The sequence below is a fragment of the Dermacentor silvarum genome, chromosome 7, assembly GCF_013339745.2.
Source record: "Dermacentor silvarum isolate Dsil-2018 chromosome 7, BIME_Dsil_1.4, whole genome shotgun sequence".
NCBI lineage: Eukaryota > Metazoa > Arthropoda > Arachnida > Ixodida > Ixodidae > Dermacentor > Dermacentor silvarum.
In genome coordinates this window covers 4,460,476-4,484,313 of record NC_051160.1, presented here as the reverse complement: position 1 = coordinate 4,484,313, position 23,838 = coordinate 4,460,476, and the positions used below count along the sequence as shown (strand labels likewise).

The 23,838-nt window shown below is 43.1% G+C and overlaps 3 protein-coding genes across 3 annotated transcripts in view; 2 read left to right on the top strand and 1 right to left on the bottom strand.

The window, feature by feature from the left end:
* LOC119457462 (protein amnionless) overlaps positions 1 to 19,405 on the top strand; it is a 29,751-nt gene extending 10,346 nt beyond the window's left edge. The window contains exons 5-13 of the mRNA XM_049670097.1: positions 882 to 1,016; positions 2,177 to 2,276; positions 3,200 to 3,279; positions 4,005 to 4,161; positions 5,261 to 5,356; positions 7,487 to 7,601; positions 8,781 to 8,916; positions 10,383 to 10,511; positions 19,270 to 19,405. Of these exons, the coding sequence (XP_049526054.1) occupies positions 882 to 1,016; positions 2,177 to 2,276; positions 3,200 to 3,279; positions 4,005 to 4,161; positions 5,261 to 5,356; positions 7,487 to 7,601; positions 8,781 to 8,916; positions 10,383 to 10,487 (924 nt within the window). The 3' untranslated portion in view covers positions 10,488 to 10,511; positions 19,270 to 19,405. The remainder of the gene's footprint in view (positions 1 to 881; positions 1,017 to 2,176; positions 2,277 to 3,199; positions 3,280 to 4,004; positions 4,162 to 5,260; positions 5,357 to 7,486; positions 7,602 to 8,780; positions 8,917 to 10,382; positions 10,512 to 19,269) is intronic.
* The window catches only part of LOC119457461 (N-terminal kinase-like protein), a 16,511-nt gene continuing 4,136 nt past the window's right edge, over positions 11,464 to 23,838 (bottom strand). The window contains exons 11-19 of the mRNA XM_037719027.2: positions 23,213 to 23,275; positions 21,894 to 22,082; positions 19,515 to 19,590; positions 19,246 to 19,389; positions 17,139 to 17,293; positions 15,852 to 15,968; positions 14,807 to 14,950; positions 13,564 to 13,657; positions 11,464 to 11,670 (exon numbers count right to left, since the gene is read on the bottom strand). Of these exons, the coding sequence (XP_037574955.1) occupies positions 11,516 to 11,670; positions 13,564 to 13,657; positions 14,807 to 14,950; positions 15,852 to 15,968; positions 17,139 to 17,293; positions 19,246 to 19,389; positions 19,515 to 19,590; positions 21,894 to 22,082; positions 23,213 to 23,275 (1,137 nt within the window). The 3' untranslated portion in view covers positions 11,464 to 11,515. The remainder of the gene's footprint in view (positions 11,671 to 13,563; positions 13,658 to 14,806; positions 14,951 to 15,851; positions 15,969 to 17,138; positions 17,294 to 19,245; positions 19,390 to 19,514; positions 19,591 to 21,893; positions 22,083 to 23,212; positions 23,276 to 23,838) is intronic.
* Positions 20,313 to 23,838, top strand: part of LOC119457460 (uncharacterized) — a 25,640-nt gene continuing 22,114 nt past the window's right edge. The window contains exon 1 of the mRNA XM_049670099.1: positions 20,313 to 21,106. The gene's annotated coding sequence lies outside the window, so the exon portion shown is untranslated. The remainder of the gene's footprint in view (positions 21,107 to 23,838) is intronic.

Below are 23,838 nucleotides of genomic sequence, written 5' to 3'. Positions count from 1 at the left end.
TAAGTAACCTCGTTATTGTTGTATGCATGTACCACATCCCCCTCCACAATGCCTAAGTGCTTCATGGTATATGAAATAAATAAATAGTATACAACCTCCTCTTTAGTAACAATACTATCTATCATCTCTCCCATTCCCCCTTTGCTGGCCGCCGTTCGGGAGTCAGTGGCCTAGTTAGATTACAGTGTTGCGACCAAGAACTTGCTCTTTTCCATTTTTAATAAAATGTTTACTACTATTGTCTACTACTACTACATTATTACTCCTAATATATACTTTTGTTTCTGCTACTGCTGCTGCTGCTGACTACTGCTATACACTAATACATGTACCAACCTCTACTACTACTAAACGGGAACTCGATTGAAACTGCTGCTCGATGCATCACTTTCGGGGATATCACATTTGAGATGCGCGTTACGAGACTGGCTAAGTCATTGGCTGGATGCACAGTCGCTTTAATGAGGTGTTGTGCTGGGAATGACGTCACGCAATAGGGAAAGCATTCACGACGGGAAAAGTCATCGACCGAGAGTACGGGCCGAGTGCATGGTCTGCTGAGTGTGACCAGTAAAAACTATATAGGGCACTCCGTGCATGTTCTCTCTCTCTCTTTCTGCGTCTTTTCTGTTTTACTTCCTATAGCAAGTTAGTGTTTGCTCTAGTTCGTGAAGCCTCTTGTGTGAATCCTATTGTGTGCCACATGTGCCTCCGAAATGTCTAGACAGAGAGGTAGTTATTTAACGAAATGCGCAGAGCTCGACCAGAGCTTGCTCTTGCCTGCTATACTCTGCACTGAGAAAATGGGACATGGAACAAAAGTGATGATGATGATGATAAATGTCTACAACACCGTCGTGTTGCCATTTCAAAACATGCAGATATTTGGAGGCCCCGAGATGAGCTCGCTACTCGGCGGGGACGAAGGAAAAGCGATGTTCAGCGGCGTTCTGACCAGCGGCTCACCGGACTGCGACGACCCTCAGGGTTGCTCGTGTGGCAACGACCAGCCCGAGGTGAGGTCTCCGTCGCAATGCGCGCATCGCGACCGGGAATCAAACCCGCGACCTCGTATGCTCGGCAGCAGAACGCCACTGAGCCTGTGGCGAGTGCGAATCCGTGTCGCGGAACTGGGCAGGGCAACACCCGATTCGCCGTGTGCATTTTCTTCTTTCTTTCTTTCTTTTTTTTCTTTCCCCTCAGTTCTATTTCTCAAATGCATCTCAGTTTTTCTCAAATGCATATCAGACTTTCTGTGATATGTAGCTGTAACAACGCTCAAAATAGCACATGGCGCGCATTTCAATCCTCCTGCCATGACTCACGAATCACTTATAGAGTTTCTTTTTTCCTTTTTTATTAACATACTCAGTGGGCCCATCCATGGCCTTGGACTTAAAAGGACACTAAATATAAAAGATAATTTAGCTGTACTTGTAAATCACCCTTCTACAATACCAAAAAGCCGCTCTTAATTTTCGGAGAGGCTCGGTAAGCCAGAAAAGGCGCCAGAAGGAAAGACAGGTGGCAACCCGGCTTAAATTTCGCGCACCAGCTCTCAGTGACATCACGGATCTCGATGGTGTCGAAATCCGTGACGTTAATGTTAATCCGTGACGTAAAGTTAAGTGTTTACCGGTACAGATAAACTTTATTGCATTCTAGAAGAGGCGAAAGCTGAAATTGATAAAGTTCATGAACTTTTACTGAGCCATAATGGCCTAAATATGAAAAAAAAATATGCTTTGAAATATGTGAGGCGAAAGTGATGTAACGGCGCTGAGAGTTATGGGCGAAATTAAAAAGGAAATGAAACTTTGACCGTCATTTTTTATTTACTATGAACCTATTTTTCCACGAAATTAACGAAAATTTAGTTTTTGAAAAATAGTTTATCAATCTAGAATGATTTATTGTTTCTCATTGGTGTCCCTATAACATACTTCTATATTCTAAAAACAAATAATGGTAAACGTTTTTCTTTCTTTCTTTTTTTCTTGAGTTTCCCAGATCGAAGCCCGCAGTTGAAAAGTGCTTTAGTATATATAAAATTTCAGAAGCGTTAGTACGGGATCATAGTTTCCTCCATTAAAGTTATAGATCTTACCAGTTGCATCTGGTCGCCTTGTTGATACGGTGTTCTATAGAGTACACATGGTTATTCTTTTCCTCGCAGCCCCTGGAACGAATCTGCCTGCAGCACGCGCCCCGTTGTGCCGAGAATTTGCCCTGCCAGGACTCCATCGTTATGATAGGAAACTGCTGTCCCATCTGCGGTACGTCATGTGTGTTAGATGTCAGGCGTCTCTCGTATACGCTAGATTGTGTAGCACATATGGACGAGAGAGAGAATTGACAAAGCGGCTAGTCGCTATTTTTACTCTGGGAATTAGTAAAGAAGGGGGGAATGTGGAAGGGGTGTAACCTGAAGTCGGTGACTACTTAGGAGGCAGTATGTATGGTATGGAGAACTTTATTGACTCCTGAAGGTCAACCCTGTACGGGGGTATGAGCCCTTGCACTTTTTTCTTGCTTACGGGCATATGGGCCATTGGTGATGATAGTTTCCGGCCTACGGACGCGAAAGAAGCCCGGGATTCTCGCCATATACAGCTTCGCTGTAATACGCCGCTGTGTAACTGAAAGATAATTTTTACGGAATCGCCAGCCAATTACGTTTGACCATTTCTGCGATGTCACCGCGCGGAGGTTAACTTTCAATATCGGCGTCAGTCAGGAAGTATATTTTGAGGCAGAGCAGGGAAATGCAGTGTGGTTTTGTGGGCGAAGCTTGTATTTAATTCATATATGTTGCGTTCTGGTTGAAATGTATACTGTATAGCCACGGGGCGCCAGGCAAATACCAACACATGTATGCCAGACATGTAGAAACTTATGATTGATTAGCAATTATACTTACCAGGGTTCCGTGTTTTTTTTTTTCATAGTGCATCATAACAAACAGCATAAATTGCAGTTTCAGATAGAGGCAAGGAAATGCCATATGTTTTCTTTATCCCCAATGTATTCGCCATCGTTTCAGCTACTTCATTGTTCGTAATGCGAAGGCCATGACGATCGAGCGTCAAGAGTGTGAACTGTACTTGCTTTCCGCACTTTCTCTCTCTCTCGCTTTGAGAGGATACCTTCTACAGATTTACCCATCCGCGTATGTAACTGCTGAACTGCGTCTGTGCAGCTTCGGTGTTGCTAATACGTCCCGGTCCGGCCTTCGTCTTTGACAATGTTGTGCAGCTCCTCTTCAATGGCATCGTCAAGGTGAGCTCAGTGAGTGGTTTAAGAAAGCCTCCCGTAAAAGGACATCCAGCGCATACACTAGATCTTGAAGCGCAATCGCTAGCAATCGATATATAGGACAGTTACTGTGTGCGTACGGCAAGAAATTCTCAGGCATGTGCAGATGAAATGACGGTGCTTTCGCATTACAGCTGTCTGGTATATTGCGCCTTTCCCCCTCCTCTTTTATGTGTTCTGTCTGGGCTATGCAAGCTTAATGAGATTACATGAATATTACCAGATATGAATATTAAGCTGAACTGTATTAGTAAATTACGTTTCTAGAATGCCAAAAAATGAGTCACCCTTACCGTAATCGGTAAAGGTGCTGTCGTGACGCACACGATTGCGTTACAGGAAACGTTGGTTCATCCGTTAACGATTTGGAGAGCCCATGGTGTTGGATAGCTGTAGCTGCCAGCAAAATGATTCGTATGACATTGACTCCCACAGTACGTGTGATTCGCTTTATTTTCTTCTTTCTTTTTTTTGTGTGTGTGATGTACGTAACCGTGTTGTACTGCATGTATAATGTCGCCCTGCTTCCCGGGCAATCCCACAAAATGTAGGACTCGTCTAAGAAGCCACCAACATTTGGCGCATGTAGGATGGCCAGCCTTGCATGCAGCAACTTGTGGATAGAGGCTGCAATTCATGCTGGCGAGTCGTCACGTGCGCGCTTCATTCGCACGGAAATTTCTTTACAGCCACAGTATGGTGGACACGTGCAAGCTTACATCCACCGTACCTACACCGGACTCGTTCAGGTGATCACCGTCGATCTCGGCACCAAGAACAACGGGATGCCGATAGCGCCTGGAAAAGCTCACAGCCTTGCCACGGACATCTACGAGACAATAACAGGCGAGGATTTTGATTTATGATAAGAGGTCATCCCATTTTAATTTCAAAGTACAGAGAAGTCTGTTGCTGAAGGGCCCCTCACCAGGTTTGGGCAGTACAAACAGACAAGCGTGCTCCGCACTTCACGCTTTGACGATCGTGTCTGCAAGGTATTGCACCGGTGTACACTGCGAAATCAGCTGGAAATTCAAATGGCAGCCCGCAGTCACTTTCGAGGAAACCACGCTTCCCAACAGGGCGACAACGTCACACCGAATGCCTGCAACGTCATTGATTATGGCACGTGACTTCAGTAAACCGTGCAATGCAGAATGCGCAAAACCGCCACCGAAAGTGCGCCGCGCAAGAGGATAGAGAAAAACAAGCTAATAAAAAACAATAATACGGAGGAGGCGGGGGCTCGTGATGGAAACGTGGCGCGGTCCCTCAACTGCAGTATGTTAGAAGGCAGGGAAGGAGGTAGAGTGATTGTGAGAGGGAAAGAGGCGCTATGTTTTGCAACCCTTTAAGGAGCACGGCTCAGCCAATGCTTCCTAGATAGCAGGCCTGCGCACTTTGCTTTGTGACGTCATGCTACTTGGATCGAAATTTCTATTGCCAAGCCCGGCGTGACAAAATCGGTGACATCAAAATCACCGCAGCTTACTCGGGAGCATTCCCATTAGATTATATGGCAGTCGGGTAGGTCAGCATGGCGTTGTGGATCGAAGTACACAGGCCTTGTGCTATCTATAGGAGGCATTGGCTCAGCGCCTGCATGCAGAGAAGGAATGTTGCTCACGGGAAAAGGATAGGAAGAGGGAGAGGGTGCCTAAGTTGGCAGTGAAGCTCGCCTCCTGGCCAGCATCGCATCGTGACATTTCAATTTCTTCTATCTCCACTATTAGCAAATCAATTTGAAAAAAAAAAAAAAAATTGGCGCTCTAGAGGGCACTTTACAACTTCCAGTGTATAATTGAGATTTCCGACGGGCCCTGGCGAGGGGCCCTTTAAATAGTCAAACGTATAGCCATATAAACAAGTCTAGCATGGGTCGCTTCTGGATGGTTTGAAGAGGGCACACCATGCTTATAATTATTGTACACACTGTTCCCCACAGGCGAGGATGCAGAGCGTTACAGTGTGCTCAGTGCGAGCCTGAGCGGGAGCGAGAAGTGGAACACCACGCTGGCGGGAGGAAGCGGTGCATCAAAAGGTTGAGTCACGTCCTTATATTCACGTTAAATGCGTGGTAGTCTCTCAGCCCCCTTCTTTCCTTTTAGAGGTGACGCCTTGTGCTATTCCTCAGACTCTAAGAGACTGGAATGTCCTTCCGGGAGCATGCAAATATTAATATGACATCTAAATAATTTTTACCGCACCTTGTGTGCTTGATTTGAGTGTCATTTACTGCTGTAATGCCAGTAAAGGCGAAGCAGGTACCAAGCAAATAAATAAAATAAATTCACAAACACATGAAGCCAACAGATAACGAAGCCAGGAAAAGCATAGGAGAAGTTATTTGTAGTTTTAATTCAAGTGTACAAATGATAACCTAAGGAAATGAAAGTGGACAAACAAACAACTTTCGGACAGAGCCAACTTTCTTTAACCAAGATGGCCACGTTCCTGCTAGTAGCACGGTTAAAGCTGACAGGCATTTTGAAACTTTAGATGGTGCGGGAAACGGACGGTGGCAGGAATGATGTCACTGACTCGCATTTTGTAACTTCAATTATGATTACAACCCGAGGTCCGCCATCTTGGTTCCGTCAAAGAAGGTGTGTAGAGAAGCTCACTTGCAGGTTTTTGAATATCGTCTATTGTGCTACGTCGGCGGCTATTCCCACCAGTAGCGCACCCAGGATCTCTGCCAGGGGGGGAGGAGGGGGGGTCAATTATTGTGTGTGTGTGTGGGGGGGGGGGGGGGGGCAAGCACTTTACAAAATATGCAATTTTCTTGCTTTAGCCAGAGGAATCCAACAGCAAATAAAATGCCTAATAATTATAATAGAATTACACCAAAAATGATGTTTATTTCTTCAGCCTTTTCCTCAAAGTAATTTAATAGTGAATGAACAAATACAAGACAATGATAGAGTGTTTTTGTTAATCAGGGAAATTCGACCTCAAGCCACCTCCTGAAATGTAATGACAATGTGAACAGTGCACTGAAGGTACACATTGGACTGGTGGGGCTAGACGTGTGCGGGGGGAGGGGATTACACCACCCGACCCCCCCCCCCCTCCCGTCGGTGTGCCACTGATTCCCACATCCACATTCTTGGGTGTTTGTTCATGTGTGCAGGATTATTAAGTTAAAGGGATTAAAGAGGACTGATGAGTTAAGATGTATTAGCAAAGTACGCTTCTGCAGGATGCCAGAAAAGATTTCGGCGTGAGAATTCAAAAGAGGGAAGTTTGACTATTTTGTTCGATAATATAATGAAATATTTCCTGCCAAAGTGACAATAGACCTTTGAAAGAATATCGCTTCGAAATGACTCACTATAGCTCCTTAGTCTCCATTTAATGTTGCTTCCAAGGCAGCTGGCCTGCGCACGGCTAAGTTAGTGCGGTATTTTAGGCGCATCTATATAACTATGTGGAAACTTGTTTTCTAGTCGAGAAATAGTTTTCCTTCGGCATCCGCTTCACTGTGTTTGATAGTATTTTTTGAATTTAAAAGAACAAGTCAAGATCTACAGAATGTAGGCAGGATATCTTTCATCTTGGCCATCAATTCGGTTACAAAAGTTGTTGAATACCGCAAAGTTTGAAAACGATATCACACATTCTGTAAGCTGCACCTACTGAGACATCTAAAGCAGGCAAGCATGATGTATTATACACCGCTCTGCATTATGCCGTTGACTTGCGAGTAGGCCTTTTGTAAAACCCACGTACACATCGTAACTGTTCCACCGTAAGCTGTACACTTGTATATCATGCCCGCTTCAGATGCTTTAACAGATGCTGCTCACAGAATTGCAATATCTGTTTTATTGCAGAGTTACGGATGGGTAAACATTGTGCCTCGGCTTTGTTTCTTGCGAACTCATCAATTAACGGAAAATTGAAAATAAATATATTTAGGCACTGGATCAGAATTCCGCTTCCCACATTTGGTAGTATGTATTGGCCTTTTTCTCTTAAACACACCAAATTTCATTCACATCGGTTGATGGGTTGTATATTGAGATAATTTATGTGTAATTCTAAAGCATTTTAACAAGAAAATTAGAGTTGTCCTCGAGGCAAGCTTCCTCTTATTGTCAATTATCGACATGACACGGCATTAAAACCAGTGACTTTACAGTTTTTTTCTCTTTCTTTCCTTATTCAGGAGGCTCCGTCGCTGGTATAGTGGTGGGAGTACTGTTCACACTGCTCCTGCTCGTTGGCGCTGTCTTCCTGATCATTCGACGCTACGGATTCAGACACCCGAAGACCTTTTTCAGGTGAACGCAATACGGGCAAATGTGTTACCATGTTTCCGCACTATTACCTGCCCCAAAAATTCAATAAGACGAGTTATACAGAAATGTTGCCTTCCAGTGTGGGTTCACGGCAATGCAGTTATAGTGCCGCGAAGCCGCACTGCATTTCACCATAGAGAAAAGCCACAGAGCACATATTATCAGCTTGAGAAGTAGTGACGTAGTTAGAGCAAAGTAACGACTCGATGACGTACAAAACACAAAATTGTTTTCAGAGCTATGCTTTGAGGGCACAGTTCTGCAGGTTTTTCTGTTCGCTGAAACACCCTGTATATATATATATATATATATATATATATATATATACATGTATAGTATATGTACGCCACGCTCCGTCTTCCGGAAGCCGGCTTCCGAAGAACGCTTCCGGCGTTTTGCCCGAATGATCACCCGGCCGGTGCTTCGCCCACTCATCATCATTCACTTCGTGGATATGCGGTACTTTTTTTTTCTCTCTCTCCTGAGCATAGCGCGCGCCGTGCGCATGCTCTCCATCCCTCTCCTTAACGTCCCATGTCAAGGCAACATTTGGATGGCACAGAGAGGAGGCGAAGCTAACGCTGCTCCGGGAGGTGGTTGCTAGGCAATGCGCGGTGATGTTTTTGTTCAGCAGTTTTTGTTCGCACTATGCGGCGCAACCAAGAGCTTAAACAGCTCCGCTGTTCAAAGCTTTGGTGACAACAGCCGACGGATAGAACTATTAATAACAATCGAGAAACTTCTGATACATGCAGGTGCGTCGAGGGATAACATTTAGTATTTGTTGGCCGATGAAAAGCAGTGATTGACCAAAGAAAAATAAAGAAGTGAACAGACGACGCGCGGTATTCTGGCGCCATCTCGTAGCGATCGTCGCAGAACACGTCTTGCACGCGGCACTATACTTTTGTCTTTCATCCTTCGCTGTTGTGCTCGTTCGCTCGGTTACGCCGCTCGCCGCAGGAACGCGCAATTAAGAGCTGCGCTTTAAAAAGGAGGTTAACATGCATAAATGTCTCGTTTACTAACCTTCAACTTTGGAAAGGGGGAAATAATAAGATGTAAATGTGAACTATTCGCACAAGCGGGGTGAGGCGCCCAACAACGGATTACTCAGCCTTTCACAGAGTCCTGTTGCTTTAAACAAACACACTCTTGCAGGGGAAGGCCTTTACTGCCGATGGCTCGTTTCGACGATGGGCGCATTGAGCTGGAACTGGGCACCACACCTCACGACGCCCTGGTGCCATCAGGGGACGAGTCCAGTTTCGAGAACCCCTTGGCAGGACCCTTTGAGGTAATGCATGACTGCACTTGACATCTTACCTTGTCTTAGTAGTGTAACTGCTCCTGCTGACAGTGATATTGCGTTGAAGAATTAAGTGAAGACGGACAGGAGATGCCATACCTCTAGTTTCTAGTTCTAGGGTTTAACACGTTCAAGGCTGCAGAGTGGGCCGAGAGACTGCTTAGTGGAAGGCAACAAATTAATTTTGAGAACTGGGGTTCTTTAGCAAGCCTCCAAAGCATGGCACCGAAGTTTTTCTCATTCTGTCATCAGAATGCGGCAGCCGCTGTTGTGAATCGAACCTGCGACCCTCGTGCTCATCAGAAAATGCCACAGGCCCTGAGCCACCACAGAGGGCATGTGTTACTTCTAGTGCAACTGAACATATAAAAAAAGAAAAGAAAGAAAGGAGTCCATTCAACGCACCAGACATGATTTGTTTCATGAGCCCGGACAATGTAGGAGCAATCCTAAACATCCCTAAATTTAAATGAGAATGTCTTTCACTGAACTGCCTAATAGCTGCAAGCAACGTGCCACCACTTGGTGTGCTTGGAAAGACGTCGAAGAATTGATGGTACAACTACATAGAGATTGCAAAACATGAGACTTTCTGGAAGACCACGCTAAATGAACCAAACATCACCAAGCTCAGAACTGCACCTAGTACAATGTGAAAGAATGTGCAGTACAAAAGTGGAACATTTCGAACAGAACTTGCACATGTCAAGCAAGATCATAAGTATGGTAAATGGCCCAAATCATCTCCATTACATTAATCTCAATTATCTAAAATTATGGAAGTTCACAACGCTTTATAACTGCAACAATACATTGTAAAAAAATTACAGTAGAACCCATCTTTGGATGAATGTCAGTGCCAATGGAGCATGTGAATGAAGATTTTCTAGAAGAATTACCTTCATAGGCGTCATCATCGTGGGCATCAAAGCAGAATTTCATCAGGTGATGCCATTACTGCAAACACAAGCACAATGTGTGCACATTGACAGCATTGTGGCACCATCAATGGTGCCCCTGGATGGCATAGAACCCAGATACCTAGATTCAGCAATACGGGTAAGGGCTGACAAAAACTGTTCTCGTATTAAATTTACGGTCACACTGAGAATAAAACAACCACCATTAACATCGACTTGATGTCATGAACTTGACACAGCACCTGAGGCTGCTCACCTTTACGACAAAACTGAGCACTTGTGTTTCCACACTTTCTGTACATATAGAAACTGAACTTCCATGTTCTGGACCCACGCTTCAATAAAAAACAATAAACCTTCTTTCCCTAATGAACAAGACTCGCCTAATAAAAGTACTGCATACTGCATTAAAACAAGTCATGGCATCATAGTGCAGCAGCTTTAGGCAGTATGACATCAGGGGGTTTCAGTAACTTGAATAAATAGGGATTGTAGGTCAGACCTGATTCAACATGAGTCCGCTTCCCTATGCAGACTTTTCCTCATTTTGGCACCAGTGACAAGGAGGAACCGGGGACTTTTTCAAACCCGGCATACGAAGAAGTGAAGAGCGAGAAAAGCGAAGATGAGTCACAGTGATGTGAAGAACAACTGAAGACCATGGTAATGACACATCAGTTTTCTTTTTAGAAGCGCAATGTTTGTCCTTATTAAACATATTACCATACAAATCATGTGCATTTGCATGCACAGTCAAACCCAATTATAAAGAAATTGCATCTAACACGAAAGTACTGTCGTTATAGTATATGATAGTCATTAAACAAATATACTTATTACATGCTGATATTGGCAAGAAAAATGTAAGATTTACTTCGTCGCTCTGACCACTCACGAAAGCCAAAAGCGTGAAAAGACATTAGCATCGGAAAAGGGATTGATTTTCTAATGCTAAAGTTCGAGACCAGAACTACAGCACACCAGAAGATGATGTAAAATTTGCAAAGAAACGTCATCATTTAGGCTTTCAAAACACACTCTTGGGTATGCCCTCGACTGTAGGAATGACTGGCTGTGGCTAATTACTAAATCTAGATTCCTCAAGAGTTACATTATCTTAATAACTGTACATAAATCCTCGCAGCTTATGTGAACTTTTTTTGAAGAAAGAATGTGACATCGGTCATACAACTTCATCTCCAGTATACTGGTTTGGCTGTACAGGAAATGTAGCAGTCATCATCTGCTGAATAGAGACTAAGAGAGCTAACCTTATTTAATTCAACCCTGTTCAAAAGCCCCTTAACGGTGCACATGCAAATTAAACACTTATTTCAACTTCAATGTTCCATCAGGGTTGATTCAACAGATGTCAGCTGTATCTTTTTACTGTATTTTCTTAGAATCCTTATACGGCTACCATACCTAGGTAATTAGAAAGACACAACTGGGATTTTCTAACCGTGAAAATTCACTCCGCACCATGAGGCTGAAGTTCACAAACTCCTAATTTCAGATTAGTGTAAGATGACAAGTGACTTGCAAAGCAGTTCCCAACGAGGCATGCTGCTCAGATGTCCCCCTACGATTACCGCTGTTTGAAGGATTCAGCGACTTTGGTTAAAACATTCTGAAACATAGCATTTATTCACATGTGTTGAGACGTCCTAGAATTCCTTTTTGACACCTAGTTTCATGGGCCCTGCAGCTTGGCGAGCTGCTCTCCGCTCTTGCAGTTCCTTCTGCCGTTGCTGACGCCTGGCTTCCCTTTGCTGCCGCGATTCCTCGCTCTTTGAGTCACCCTTGCCAGAAAGGGTCGGGCCTGGAAGATGGCAAAGGAAGCTCAAGGTTACAAGGCGAACTGCAACAAAATCTTGGATTGCATAAAAAGCCTCGTTTCACATAGCCTAGATTACAGCAGCCTCATTGCAAAATTTTACATTTTAAACACGAGTGGATGTGTCACGAAAAGCTTGAAAATTAGATGCTTTTCATACCGAAGCTGTAAGGAAAAAACAAAGAAAGAAACGCCACCATTATCACTGACCGAAAATGATTAATGACTCAGAATGCATATCTCTTTGGCATGACATCCAGAGATTAGTTGGCGCCTGTGGCTGCCCTTGGCACGCTGAAAAATTTCAGAGGTGACATGCTGGAATTTATATCATGTCCGCTAACCACCGGTTCCACACGTTGTCTGCTTAGGTGCTATTGAAAGGTAGCTAATAGGAAAATTATACAATTACCACGACTGTAGTTTTGCCATAATTGCTTGCATAGTACATAACCACTCATTTATCTATAATGAATTTAGACAAAGTGAAATTTTGCTGCAGTTGGCCTTTCATCTCAATGTTCACCGAGATGGTCCATATTCTATGAGCACCTCATTGAGCTTGGCACAGAAAACTGCCAGTATTTGAACTTACAAAACTCAAGATAAAAAAAAGAAAGAAAACTGAAGTAATGAGAATGTTACCTGGAATACGGAGACAACAGTTCAAATACCGAGCGGTACAGACCTCAGAACCATTCATAGCGACATGCGAATGCAGTATTATTACCATTTGTGAAGTCTGTACACTGTTTGGTCAGGACTGCTATTGTATAACTGAACAATGCTTCCCCTAGAGGAACATTCAATCATGCTATACAGAAGAATGCGGCATACAGTGCACAGAATTGCTGACAACAACACTGATTTACATTGCTACTAATAGTTCCTGATGTTTGTACACACAACGCAGTACAAGTCACAATTACTGTAGACACTGAATCCCACAGTTAACATCCTTTAGTGACCAAAACGATTTTCTTTGAAATGCTAGCTAAAATAAACTACTGTGAAAGATTTCTGAACAGGTAATACTAGCACTGAACGTGCCTCATCGCACATAGCTTCGCAACCTTGAGATGAACAGGGCTCTAGTTCTGATCGAGGGAACATTCTTGAAAGAAAAGAAATAAATGTTTATGGTATTATGAAAATTCTGCACTGCCAAAATTAAACGAAGTTGGGACTCTCTGCCCGCCATTCAGGTGCACATACTCTGTCTGCACAAAAGATTTTGAAAAATATGGGATACAGCAGCTGAAGCTGTTGTTTGAGCACTCCAGTCTTGGAAACAATACTGAATGTTTATACAACCCCCCCCCCCCACTCATAGATAATCAAGCAACAGCAAATACATTGCCTAGATGGAAAGCTGCTTACACCAGACAAATATTAAGTATCCTTCAAGGCCAGTGCAATTTGCATGCAATCAAAATGCCCATGATGCTAAGTATCACAGAAGTGACTCTTTGCAAAAAGAATAAGCAGCAGAACTGTTGTGGAAAGGTCAGGTATTGTAATGCTTTCTTACTTGCAGAGACTTTACTGTGACAAAAGCTTTGCTGAAATACGTGAGCAAGCTATTTTGTAGGTGCAAAACAGGTTTTCATGCTTTGTTGTAAAACCAATTAAAAGCTCAAGTTTCAAGCTCTTAATCCTATCTACATTGGCAGGCACATTTTTGTTGCAAGACTGGTTGACTTGTACGCTTGAAAATGGCAATGATGTTATGCGAGGGGATTGTTGACTTAATTGCTACACCAAGTCAAGACAAGGAAGCACACAGTTGCAATATTTTTGGAAAAACTCAGTCTCACTGCTAGACTAGTAATGTAGCTAGCTGAAAGACAAATAATGAGGCTAAGGCAAAAGGCTAACCTTTGCTGGCACCCCACTTGTCCCAGTCATCATTTTCCCATGCATTTTCAGAGCTTGGGCTTTGCTTCAGACTGGCTGCCGTAGGCTTAGGTGGCTAAAAAGAATGCACAAAAGAAGAAAAAAGAAATGCAATGAGACAATGTAAATATACAGTGGTGCTAAATAGCCTTCGCTTTGTTCAAGGTACACAAAGTGTATACATTTGATATCCACTTGCATGCACACTTTTAAGGCTTCTTGAACATGCTTATGTGCCACTAACGTTAACGACGAGACAGTATAATTTGAATGCAGAAGCAGACTATGATGCAAGCAGGGATGAAGACAACACACAGAAGTGCTTTTGCGCATCATCTGTACCCTGGTTTTGTTGTCATCTGGTTGCACATTAAAGTTTTACAGTGCCAAACCAACTCACCCAACTATCTGTTCTAACAAGCTGCTTCTGTCTGTACGATCTATAACATGCAAGTTCTCTAGTTCATAACATATGGCTCAGAAAAGTATCACAAATTATGATCGTCTCTTGTTTACATGGTACATCTTGCATTATTCTAGGTACAAATTAGTGTAGGGAAAGTTCAGAATATAAGGCAAGGAGACCTGTAAGCATAGAACTTCCAGTGACGGTTTGTTCAGTGCTATAACATATGAATGAATGAACTAGACCTTTCATACAGGATGGCTCAAAGCCTTAGTGGGGAGATGGGAAAGGATATATCAAAATTAACATAGACCCCTAAGTGTAGCATATTATAAGCAAGCACAAAATACATACCTGCGACTTACATGTGGCCAATCAGTATACCATCTCTAAAAACTTATTTTTCATGCAAACCAGCTGACGCTCAAGTTTAAGACAGCTTTCCTTTTATTTAAAGGTATGAGAAATGCCTATAGATAAAGTAAATAAATGTTTAGTTTAATGTTCAGTGCTTGTTTTGTCGTTCCTAGCCTTAAACCCTGGTTTTTCTGTGCAGCGATTTACATTACAGAATGATTATTACTAACTTGCCCGAGTCACTATCCACATCTTACAGCCTACACATGGCATGACTGAAATTGGCCAGTTCATACTTTTTCAACACTCTCATCAACAAAGATGAAAAATCCTTGTCTTCTACTGCATTTTGTTGCACAAAGGCATGTAAAAATGTGTGTGACATTGCTTTTCTTACTCCGACACAAACAAAAAGAAAACTTTACTCCTAATTAGTAACCAAAAAGCACATCAGACTAGTACCTGTTTTGCGGCTCCTAGTCCGGCAGCGTTACAAAAGAAATCCTCCTCAGGGTCTCGAGTTGTGCCCCAGTTGTAGGAACTAGTTGGCCTTGCATCTGGAGGCTTGGACTCGACACTGGACTTGCTTGAAGGCGCTTCAGAAGGCTGCACAAAGTACAAACAGCAAGGAACTATCACTTGAAGGGGCGAGTTTTTGAAGCCAGAAATTTATAAATTTTCTCATATTGTGACTTCATAAATAAAGTCAGAGATGCACTAATGAGTTATTAAACAGAAAGTACTAGTCAACCTGCATTTCATTCCAGTCTGAAAGCTGGCACATCTAAGTAAACTTGATTGCAGGGGATATTTAGTCTTGTTTGTGTGACAATTTCATAGGGCTGTAGCGCAAAATCGAAGTGACAGACAAGGGCAGACACAACACTCTTTCTGGTTAGAGTCTATGGTCTTGCACTATAAATACCAAACACAAAATCACACCTACATAAGTTTCCCGCAAGTGTCTGGTTTAAATGAACATTTACCAGCTTGTAAATTTAGTCTACAAGTCTGTTTCAATTCTTGTTTGACAAGTTTTATGACACCAAGGATTGTGAGAGTTGCCAAATAAAGTACAAAAACTTATTTAAGTTAGTGTACAATGTTTAAGTCTAGCTGTTCAAAAAGTTTGTGCACATTTTGTGGCTACTGAGCGCGGTCAAATTTGGAAAAAGGTTGAATAAACTAATGCCAAATTAAAGGCAGGCCATGACACGGTGCAGCATATAAACAACAGTGGTAAACAGTGGGCACAGTTTTGAACAAAGTTTCGAAAAGGGGACTTGTCTTCCATCGAGGCAGAAAATGTATAGACATTGGCTCCAGGTTGAGGCCTTCCTTTGTTCACCCACTGTTGATATCTTCTGAAATCTTTCTACCGTTCGGTATGAACAAAAAGCGTGCTCATGCACACTACGGAGTGCATTCAGTGCTGAAAGCATCTGCCATATCCCTAAACGTGAGCTTTGGTCCGGAATAGCACAAATTGAAATGATAAAAGACTCACAGGGGTAGGCTCTTCTTCGAAGCTCTCCCAGCCACCATCGTCCCAGCCGTCTTGCCCCGAGGAAGCGGGTTCCTTTGGCGATGCACTACTTTTCCCAGAGTTGCCTTTAGTGTCTTCCTGCAATGTTGCAAAAACATGTTCCTAAAGTAGCACAGGCAGCCAATATTATACAACTTCAGGGTCACTTTTATTCCAACATCGAGCCCCATAAGTACACCGATACTGAGGTGCATAGGCCAGAATTCCACAGAACACTTGACAGAGGCCTAAACCTCATTAGAACAGAGGAAGCAGGAAGCAAAAAGTGGTAGCTTCCATTTCAGCCTACTCACTAAATAAGGGTGCTGTAGTAAATATTATGAGCACAGACATCACACTACAAAGAAAAACAAAAACACATAAAGAATTTCAAAAAGTGTAACTACACAGTGAATGCCAGTGCATCAATTTGCCACAAACAGTTGGCCCCAAAGTATACAAGACACAAGCTCAACGGCAAACGTGACTTTCAGCTCTGTTAAGTCAGAACACTCCTAATTTCAGTGGATCACTATGTAGGTTACAAATGCTACTACGCACTGAAACATTAACCTCAAGGCCATGTGCCCAAGATCTGCAGCAATCTAGCTTGCATAGCTTCTGCAGCATTGCCTGCTACATATGAAACAAAGTATAGTCCCAAATCAACTGTGTTTCCCAACTCTGTTTCAACATAAGAAAGACCATACAGAACAGCACTTACATTAATTCGCAACAGTAGGCATAATTCTAATTCTTTTACCTATTTATAGCATCTAGCAGAGTATGGACATACAATTACAAACTGATGCTCTCCTCGGATTCCTTTGATAATTGTCTTTAAGGATTTTAGTCATGGTTTCAGGACTAAACTGTAGACTGATTACATTTTTCAACTCGCACTCTGCAAAGCTGGGTGTACATTCTAGAATGCAAGCAGACAGCAGTGCGAGTTAAGATTTGACAGCTTGCATTGAAAGCAAGCTGTCTGAGCGAATCTCTGATAAAGTATCTATAGTACTTTAAAGTTTCTGACAAGACATTTATGATTAACAAGGTGCAAAATACGGCATTTCCTAATGATGCTATTTTAAAAATTTAGTGAATTTGTGGCAAATTAAAACTTCTGGCAAGGCAGTTACAATTACAACAAACCTTGAAGTCAGGCTTTACTAGATATAATGGTAGCTTGGGCATTACCTTGTAAAATGTTGTACATAGTACTTTGCGTAGATTTCACTAAGCGTACACCAATAAGGCATCTCTAACCTCCATATCTCCCCAGTCGTCTTGGTCATCCCACTTGTCGTCACCCCCCGAGCCAGAGTCGACACTGGCGTCCTCCGATGCTCGGCGATCATGCAGTGCTGTTCTCTCCGTGGTGGGTGAAGTAGCATTTGAAGATGGCTGGGATTGTGCCTCTCCTAATGTAGTAGAGAACACAATATGAAGCAAGGTTAATACAAACTGTTAACATGAGTTAAAGGGACACTAAAAAGAAATGTCACAGTTTTGCCCGAAAGGCGAAGCATCAATTGCAATAGCGAATTTGTAGACAGCGATACAAACTAAGGACAGTAGTTTTATCGGCTGTACAAACTTTTAAACATTTGCTTACCAACTAAATTAACAAGCACGGTGTCATGTGCGCACAGGAAACATGAACACATCTCGCTCGATGACCGCGGAAATTCGCTGTCAACTAAATTAACAAGCACGGTGTCACGCGCGAACAGGTAAACATGAACACATCTCGCTCGATGACCGCAGAAACTTGCTGTCAAAACACTGCAATGAGGAAGTGCGGGAGCAGCAGCGAGCGAATAACCTTCATGCTGTCTCTCGCTTCAATGCGAACTAAAGCCGAAAGCACAGCGCCTACAAAGCTACCGGCACTAGTTGCACTTTGTCTACATCGCAGATCGCTTTCAAGATACAGCGCCCACACGGCCGCGCCGTAAGCAGCAGCCGCCGGAGTAGAACAGCACGCTTTCGCCCCCCGCCTTCCTCCCTTGTGCATGCGAGATTGAGCCACAATCGTCTGCTGACTCTCGCAAGCTTTCACTCGCACATACAGCGTATGGCGACGATGTTACTGTGTTTGGACTTTATACGGAACCTCACGGCGACGACCACGGCGATGGCAGAAAATGCGCTTGAAGTGTCCATGTAATTGCTATTACAATAAAATAAACACTAAATCAGCTTCTAGCTAAATGTTCTAGCTTTGTTAATTTCGCAATAAGAGGCTCATTACTACAAGAAAAAATCAAGGCCAAACTTCCATATTTTGTATTTCGGGTTGAAACACCAGCACTGGCACCTTGGTGGGACATTATGAATTTCTATGTAGGTATTTTATGTGTTTCTGTTATCCTTACCTTTTTGTTTTTCTGTTTATGAGTGCCTTCAGTTTGCTAACATTATACATGCAATTTGTGATAGTTGCCAGCTGGCCGTTGCTCTTGCTTCATTTGGTGCCTGATGACTTGCAGCTTTAGCTTTTTCGTGATATTGACTGTCTTCCTTGTTCCCCGCCTTTTGTTTCCCAAATAAACCACCAGCTGATAGTCAGTGCCCATGGTGTCATCATCCTGCAGTCCCGTTGTCTGCGCTGTTCGTTCAGAATGTCGGTATTTGATCTTATTGCAACAACAACACAAAGCTTGAAAGTATTTGGTGGTTTGCAGAAGAAAGCTTTGTAATAACATTTACATTTCCTGCACAGCATACATCCTTCCAAAATGCTATAGCAGCTGACTCCAGCAGAATGGCTGTCGTCTGCTATTCGTGTCATCTGCTACTAGTACTCGTGCCTGGTTAGAAGGAAAATGATGCAGTGAGGGAACAAGGCACAAGACAAAGTGCAATAAAGAGGAGAAGGCAACAGTCCGAACTGCTCGTCCTTTTGCATCAAGGCCTTTGTCCGTCCCTATGAAGGAGCGTGCTCCACTTCAAGAAAAGGCAGAGTTTTGCTGTTGGTGAGCAAATGCATTAGTATGCTGTATAATATTACAGCATACTGTAAGCTGAACAAGAAAATACAGAACCAGCTTATAAACTTAACATGACATTAAGAAAAAAATGTGAAGTCAAGCTAAATTGGTACATTAGCATGCAAAGCTCCAAAAATAGGTATGCAGTATGCCAGCAAGGCAATTCAATATGTTTCGTGCTCAGTTTCTCCACTATAGGTTTTATGCTGTAGGAATAAAGATGGTCAACTGAAGGGACGGTTTGCCTGTGTAGAATTCTTAGTGCTTCTCTCCAATGCCACTTTAATCACATTACATTGAATTAACACAGCAAATTATTTGTTGCCAGCCAAGAAAGTGTTTATTATATCTAAACTTTGTTAACTGAAGCTTCAACTCACCACTCCCTGTTGCACCGGGTGCAGGGGCGCCTGCTGTGGGTTTTGAGCGGTAAAACTTGGACGTCAGCGATGTCACTGCCCAACCAGCCCAGCTGGCAGCCAGGCTTGATGGCACACTCGAGCTGGCCGCATTTACATCTGCCTCTGTTGATGATAAAAGAACATTTTAAAAAATAATGCAACTGTTTCTGCTTAACGCGAGAACAAAGCATGCTTCACTCAATGCAAAGTATTATTTAATAAACTTATTTGCGACAGATGGCACTTACCCATTTGCTCGGCAAGGCTGGGGTCCTCAGACACTTTCTCTAGTTTTCCCAGGAAACCCTTGATCGCTCTGAATGCCTGTGGAAAAGGAATTATATTACCTGTCATGTTGCCAAGTCCCCAGCCAGAGCTTGATGCATTAGGGTAACGTCTCGGTTTTCACTGAATAAACTCTTTCTCCTTCTGCCTAGCTGTTATGCCTTAACCTCTGTTAGTTACTACCATTTGATGCATGCTCAAGTAAGGTTAGCTTCCAGCTAAATGATGTATTTTTCGAGGGCCAACCATGGTTCACCTACTAAAGCAGCAGCACAGATAAGAGAAAAACACTGACGGTAAATGATTGTTTACCTAATATGTCAAGCATAAGTGGACTTAAGAAGACAAGTTATGCATATTACATATATATCCAGTGACTCTATAAGAGCAGTAGAATGTGTACCAAAGGAAGCCCTGACCACCACTTAAACGTAGGCAGGCTGAATTGCACCACAAAGTGCTGCTATGAATCCTTCATTGCAAAGACCAATGCAGACTGGAGTCATCAGCACATCTCAAGTTATTTACATTTATGACTGTAGTTTTCAAATCTGCGATTAAAAAATGTGCGTTGTTAAGCTGCTTCTAAGTATTAAAACGAAGCCTTCATTGTGTTTTTCCCCCGCCACATTGCGTGCGCTGGCTGCTGTCTTGCAATACCAACTCAGGTGGGAGTAAGGCACTCCACAAAATGGGACCAAAGTGCGTACTGAGTATGGTAAAAACATGAGGCTTCAAAGAAGCATTGAACAGTGAATGAACATCTTCAATATGCAGCGAGATAGAATTGTAGATGTTTGGGCTTGTTTGTTCGACATCATGACAAATCGTAATACAAAAACACACAGACCGTTCTGCAGCTAATATAATTTGTCATGTAGATTAGAACACAAGCACATGCATGCTTGCTCGTCGATGCAAAATGGAGCAGTGTTGAGTGGTGGCAATGAGCAATGGCAAGCACAATGGACGCTTTGCCCAGAAATGTGAAGCGGAGCAGCGTTGATAAAGAATGGCTTGAAACACAAGTGCACACTTGCTCATAAACGTGAAGCAGGGCAGCATTAATATGCAGTGATGGGACAGCAGCAGAACCGAACCGTGTCGTTTACTAGTGCACACAAGTACCGTATATGTGAATTTCGCCTTGATGTGTGGCTTCACGGTAGAGTGGTGTGCGCTGCCATGAAGCCACAGCTCAAGGAAAGGTCCTCCGGCATATAAAGCTTTGTTATCTCCTAGGGAACCTCACGACTTCCCGTTGAAGCTCCCTTTTTCTCTCCTTCATGGACACCCACCCTCATCCTCCTCTATAAGGGTCACCATTTTGCATTTTGTAGTTAGCAAAGTACACCCAGCGATAGTGATAGTGCGCATGGTGCCGGTGAACTAGAACTCTGATCACGATGAGCTGCGCTCAACGGCCATCCTTTACAGCGCAGCAGAAGATGGAAGATTATCAGCGTTGCCGAAGAGGGGGGGAACAGAGCCGCTGGCCGAAGATACGACATGGACAAGTAGTGCATCCGCAAACGGAGACCATTTGTGCAAAGATGTGAGCATTGTTCTACGCAGTTATTTTTGTGGGTTACATGCGTGGATTTTTCCTTTCTTATCTGGGCTGTTATAATTGGGGGTACGGGTTATATGCGGAAAAATATGGTCAAAGATTTCGTGCAGGAGGAGTGCAAAGTCTTGACAAAGTGACAAAGACCTTGTGCAGGTGGAGTTCGGTTTGGTGTGTAGTGTGTGTTAGACAGATTGACATGTTTGTTGTGTCAGAGTGCCACAAGCTCATGCTGAGCAAGTTGTTTCGTGGTGAAAACATGTCCAACCTGGTTATGTTCTCTATACATACGAATGGTTCCTAAACAATAACAGCATTCTTTTCAAACCTCAAAGAAAGCTTTGCTTAAATCGATTTACACGGCATGTTGTATCTGCATAATTTTTAGACTTCTTTTATTCTGCATGATGTCTCACAACCCTGCGAATGAAGACAAACTGCAGCTGACAGTGGCCCAGTGGAATGGCAATGAAACAGCAGTGGCCTTGCAATCTTGCAGTGCTCTACCCAGACCTGTCCTTAGGCTCCACAAAAAGAACAATTAACAGATAAATAAATTGGGAAATGCAGTCAGGAGTGATAGAGAATCAGATAGAGTGATGAAATTAGAAAACTAGTTGAACAAAGTGTAGTTGGTGGAAGACGTACATTACTGGTCACCTCTGGGAAGCCGCTGCCCTGTAGTGTACTGAAATTTAGGCCAGTGATGATTCTTTACTAAAGGAAGCCGACGTGCAGAATAAGGGCAACGTGGTCAAGTGGGCTGCTGACTTACATGGTCCCGGACTGTCTTTTCGGGGTCCATCGTGAGGGCACACAGGGCCGGAAGCACCCTAGTCGCACAGTCCTTGAGAGTGAAATAGCCCTGGGTGGCGGACAGGGCCAAGATGGCAGCCATCCTCGACGGGTGGAACGGGTCCCGCATGGCACGTGTGAATGCCACTATTAGCACCTTCTGTCGCACCTACGTGGATAACATGCAAATGCAGAAACATTCAACTTAATCATATCAAAGTCGGAGAAAAGTATATGAGAGTGTGATATGTCATCATTACAAACTACTTTACGAAACTACACACTATACTATGTATCCAGTTCCCTGTTCATCCAGAGCTCTCACAAGTGATAATACTAGTATCTTAAGTGCCAACCAACCGCTTCATCTATAGCACGGAAATGTAGTTTTTCATTCCTTTCCACTACAGTGTATTGAACCTGCATCTGTGGCAACAAATTTATGCATCCTGCACATTTCTTTCCAAACACTAGAAACGGTGGCGATAACAAGCACTGCTGCTGCCTAGATTGCATCTCGTACCTCCTCACTGTGGTACACATTAAAACCAAGAATAGAGTCAGTCTAGTATTTTGTAAGCATCTGTGTGCTGGCTGTGACAAGTGAAAGCACACGCCATTCAGGGGCACGAAATTATTTCCGTCAATTGTGCTTGTTTTGATGAACAAGTCCTTCCAAATTTCGCACTTAATTTTGCACAAATATTCCCAGCGGAGATGAAAAGAGTCTAATTAGTAAATTCAAATGACTTGCTGTTAGCTTTCAAAGATGAATGTAAATCATTGCTTGCTGTTTTTTATTCGCCAAGATAAACATATTCTATACCAAGGTAGCCACTACAGATGCTAATATAATACACTTCACATATAACACAACTGGGTATAACAACTGATGATTGACTCGTGATGTTTAATACTCCAAAGCAACACAAGGAACTGTGAGAGGTGCCACAGTGCAAGGCTCTGGACTATTTTGACCACCCAAGGCTCTGTAACATGCACCTAAATCTAAGCACATGTTAAGATTTTTCTGCATAGCCACCACATTGAAAATGCAGCCGCCACAGCTATGCATTGAACCTGCGACTTCATGCTAAGGCAGCAGAATGCCAGAACCACTGTGCTGGGTTTAAGACCAGTTGCAATGATTGGCATGTCCAGTACATTGAAATTGCATAAAATATGCTCGGATGGAATGATACTCTGTCATACTGATCAAATTATTTTATTATTTTATTATCATTGTAAGCAGACCGAACTGCATATTCATTGCAGAGAGGGCCAAGGTGATTGCCATACCTGGGGGTGAAGATGGCCAGCTATCTTTCCAAGGCACACAGTGGTGTTTGTTCGGATGCCACCCTGCAAACATAAAGGCAGCACAGAGTTAGCACGCCCATAAAGGCACACCTTGAATTAAACTGCTATACAGGATGGGTAGCAAAATATGGCCATCAATGGCGCATTAAACACATTATCGCAGGCAAAAATTTGTGAGACAGAACCACCAGGAATAAGAGAGAGAAAGAAAAAAAGAAACCTGGTCATGAATTCCAGCAATGGGAGGTTCTACATTGTAGGTGAAGACAAAAGCGCCAAGTGAACACATCAATTATAAGTTGTCTGCTCAGGCTATGAAGGAGTTGAATTTCCATTAACCCTTACTTCCTGTGAACATTTGTAAGCAATGTTACATCCGTCTTCCAAAACCCTTTTCAGGCTCATTCCTTATACCTATTATACAGCCAATGTTGAGTATAACTATTCACGAATCTGCAGCTGCAATGTAAAGAACAGGGCCAATTCATTGTCCATGAGTTGAAGACTACAGCATGCAAAGGCAAGAAAGTTGAAATATTTGTGCCTATTTCAACCTTCATTCTCGCCTGCTTGTGTGCTGTTGACTACAAGCCACAGTTGCTAGG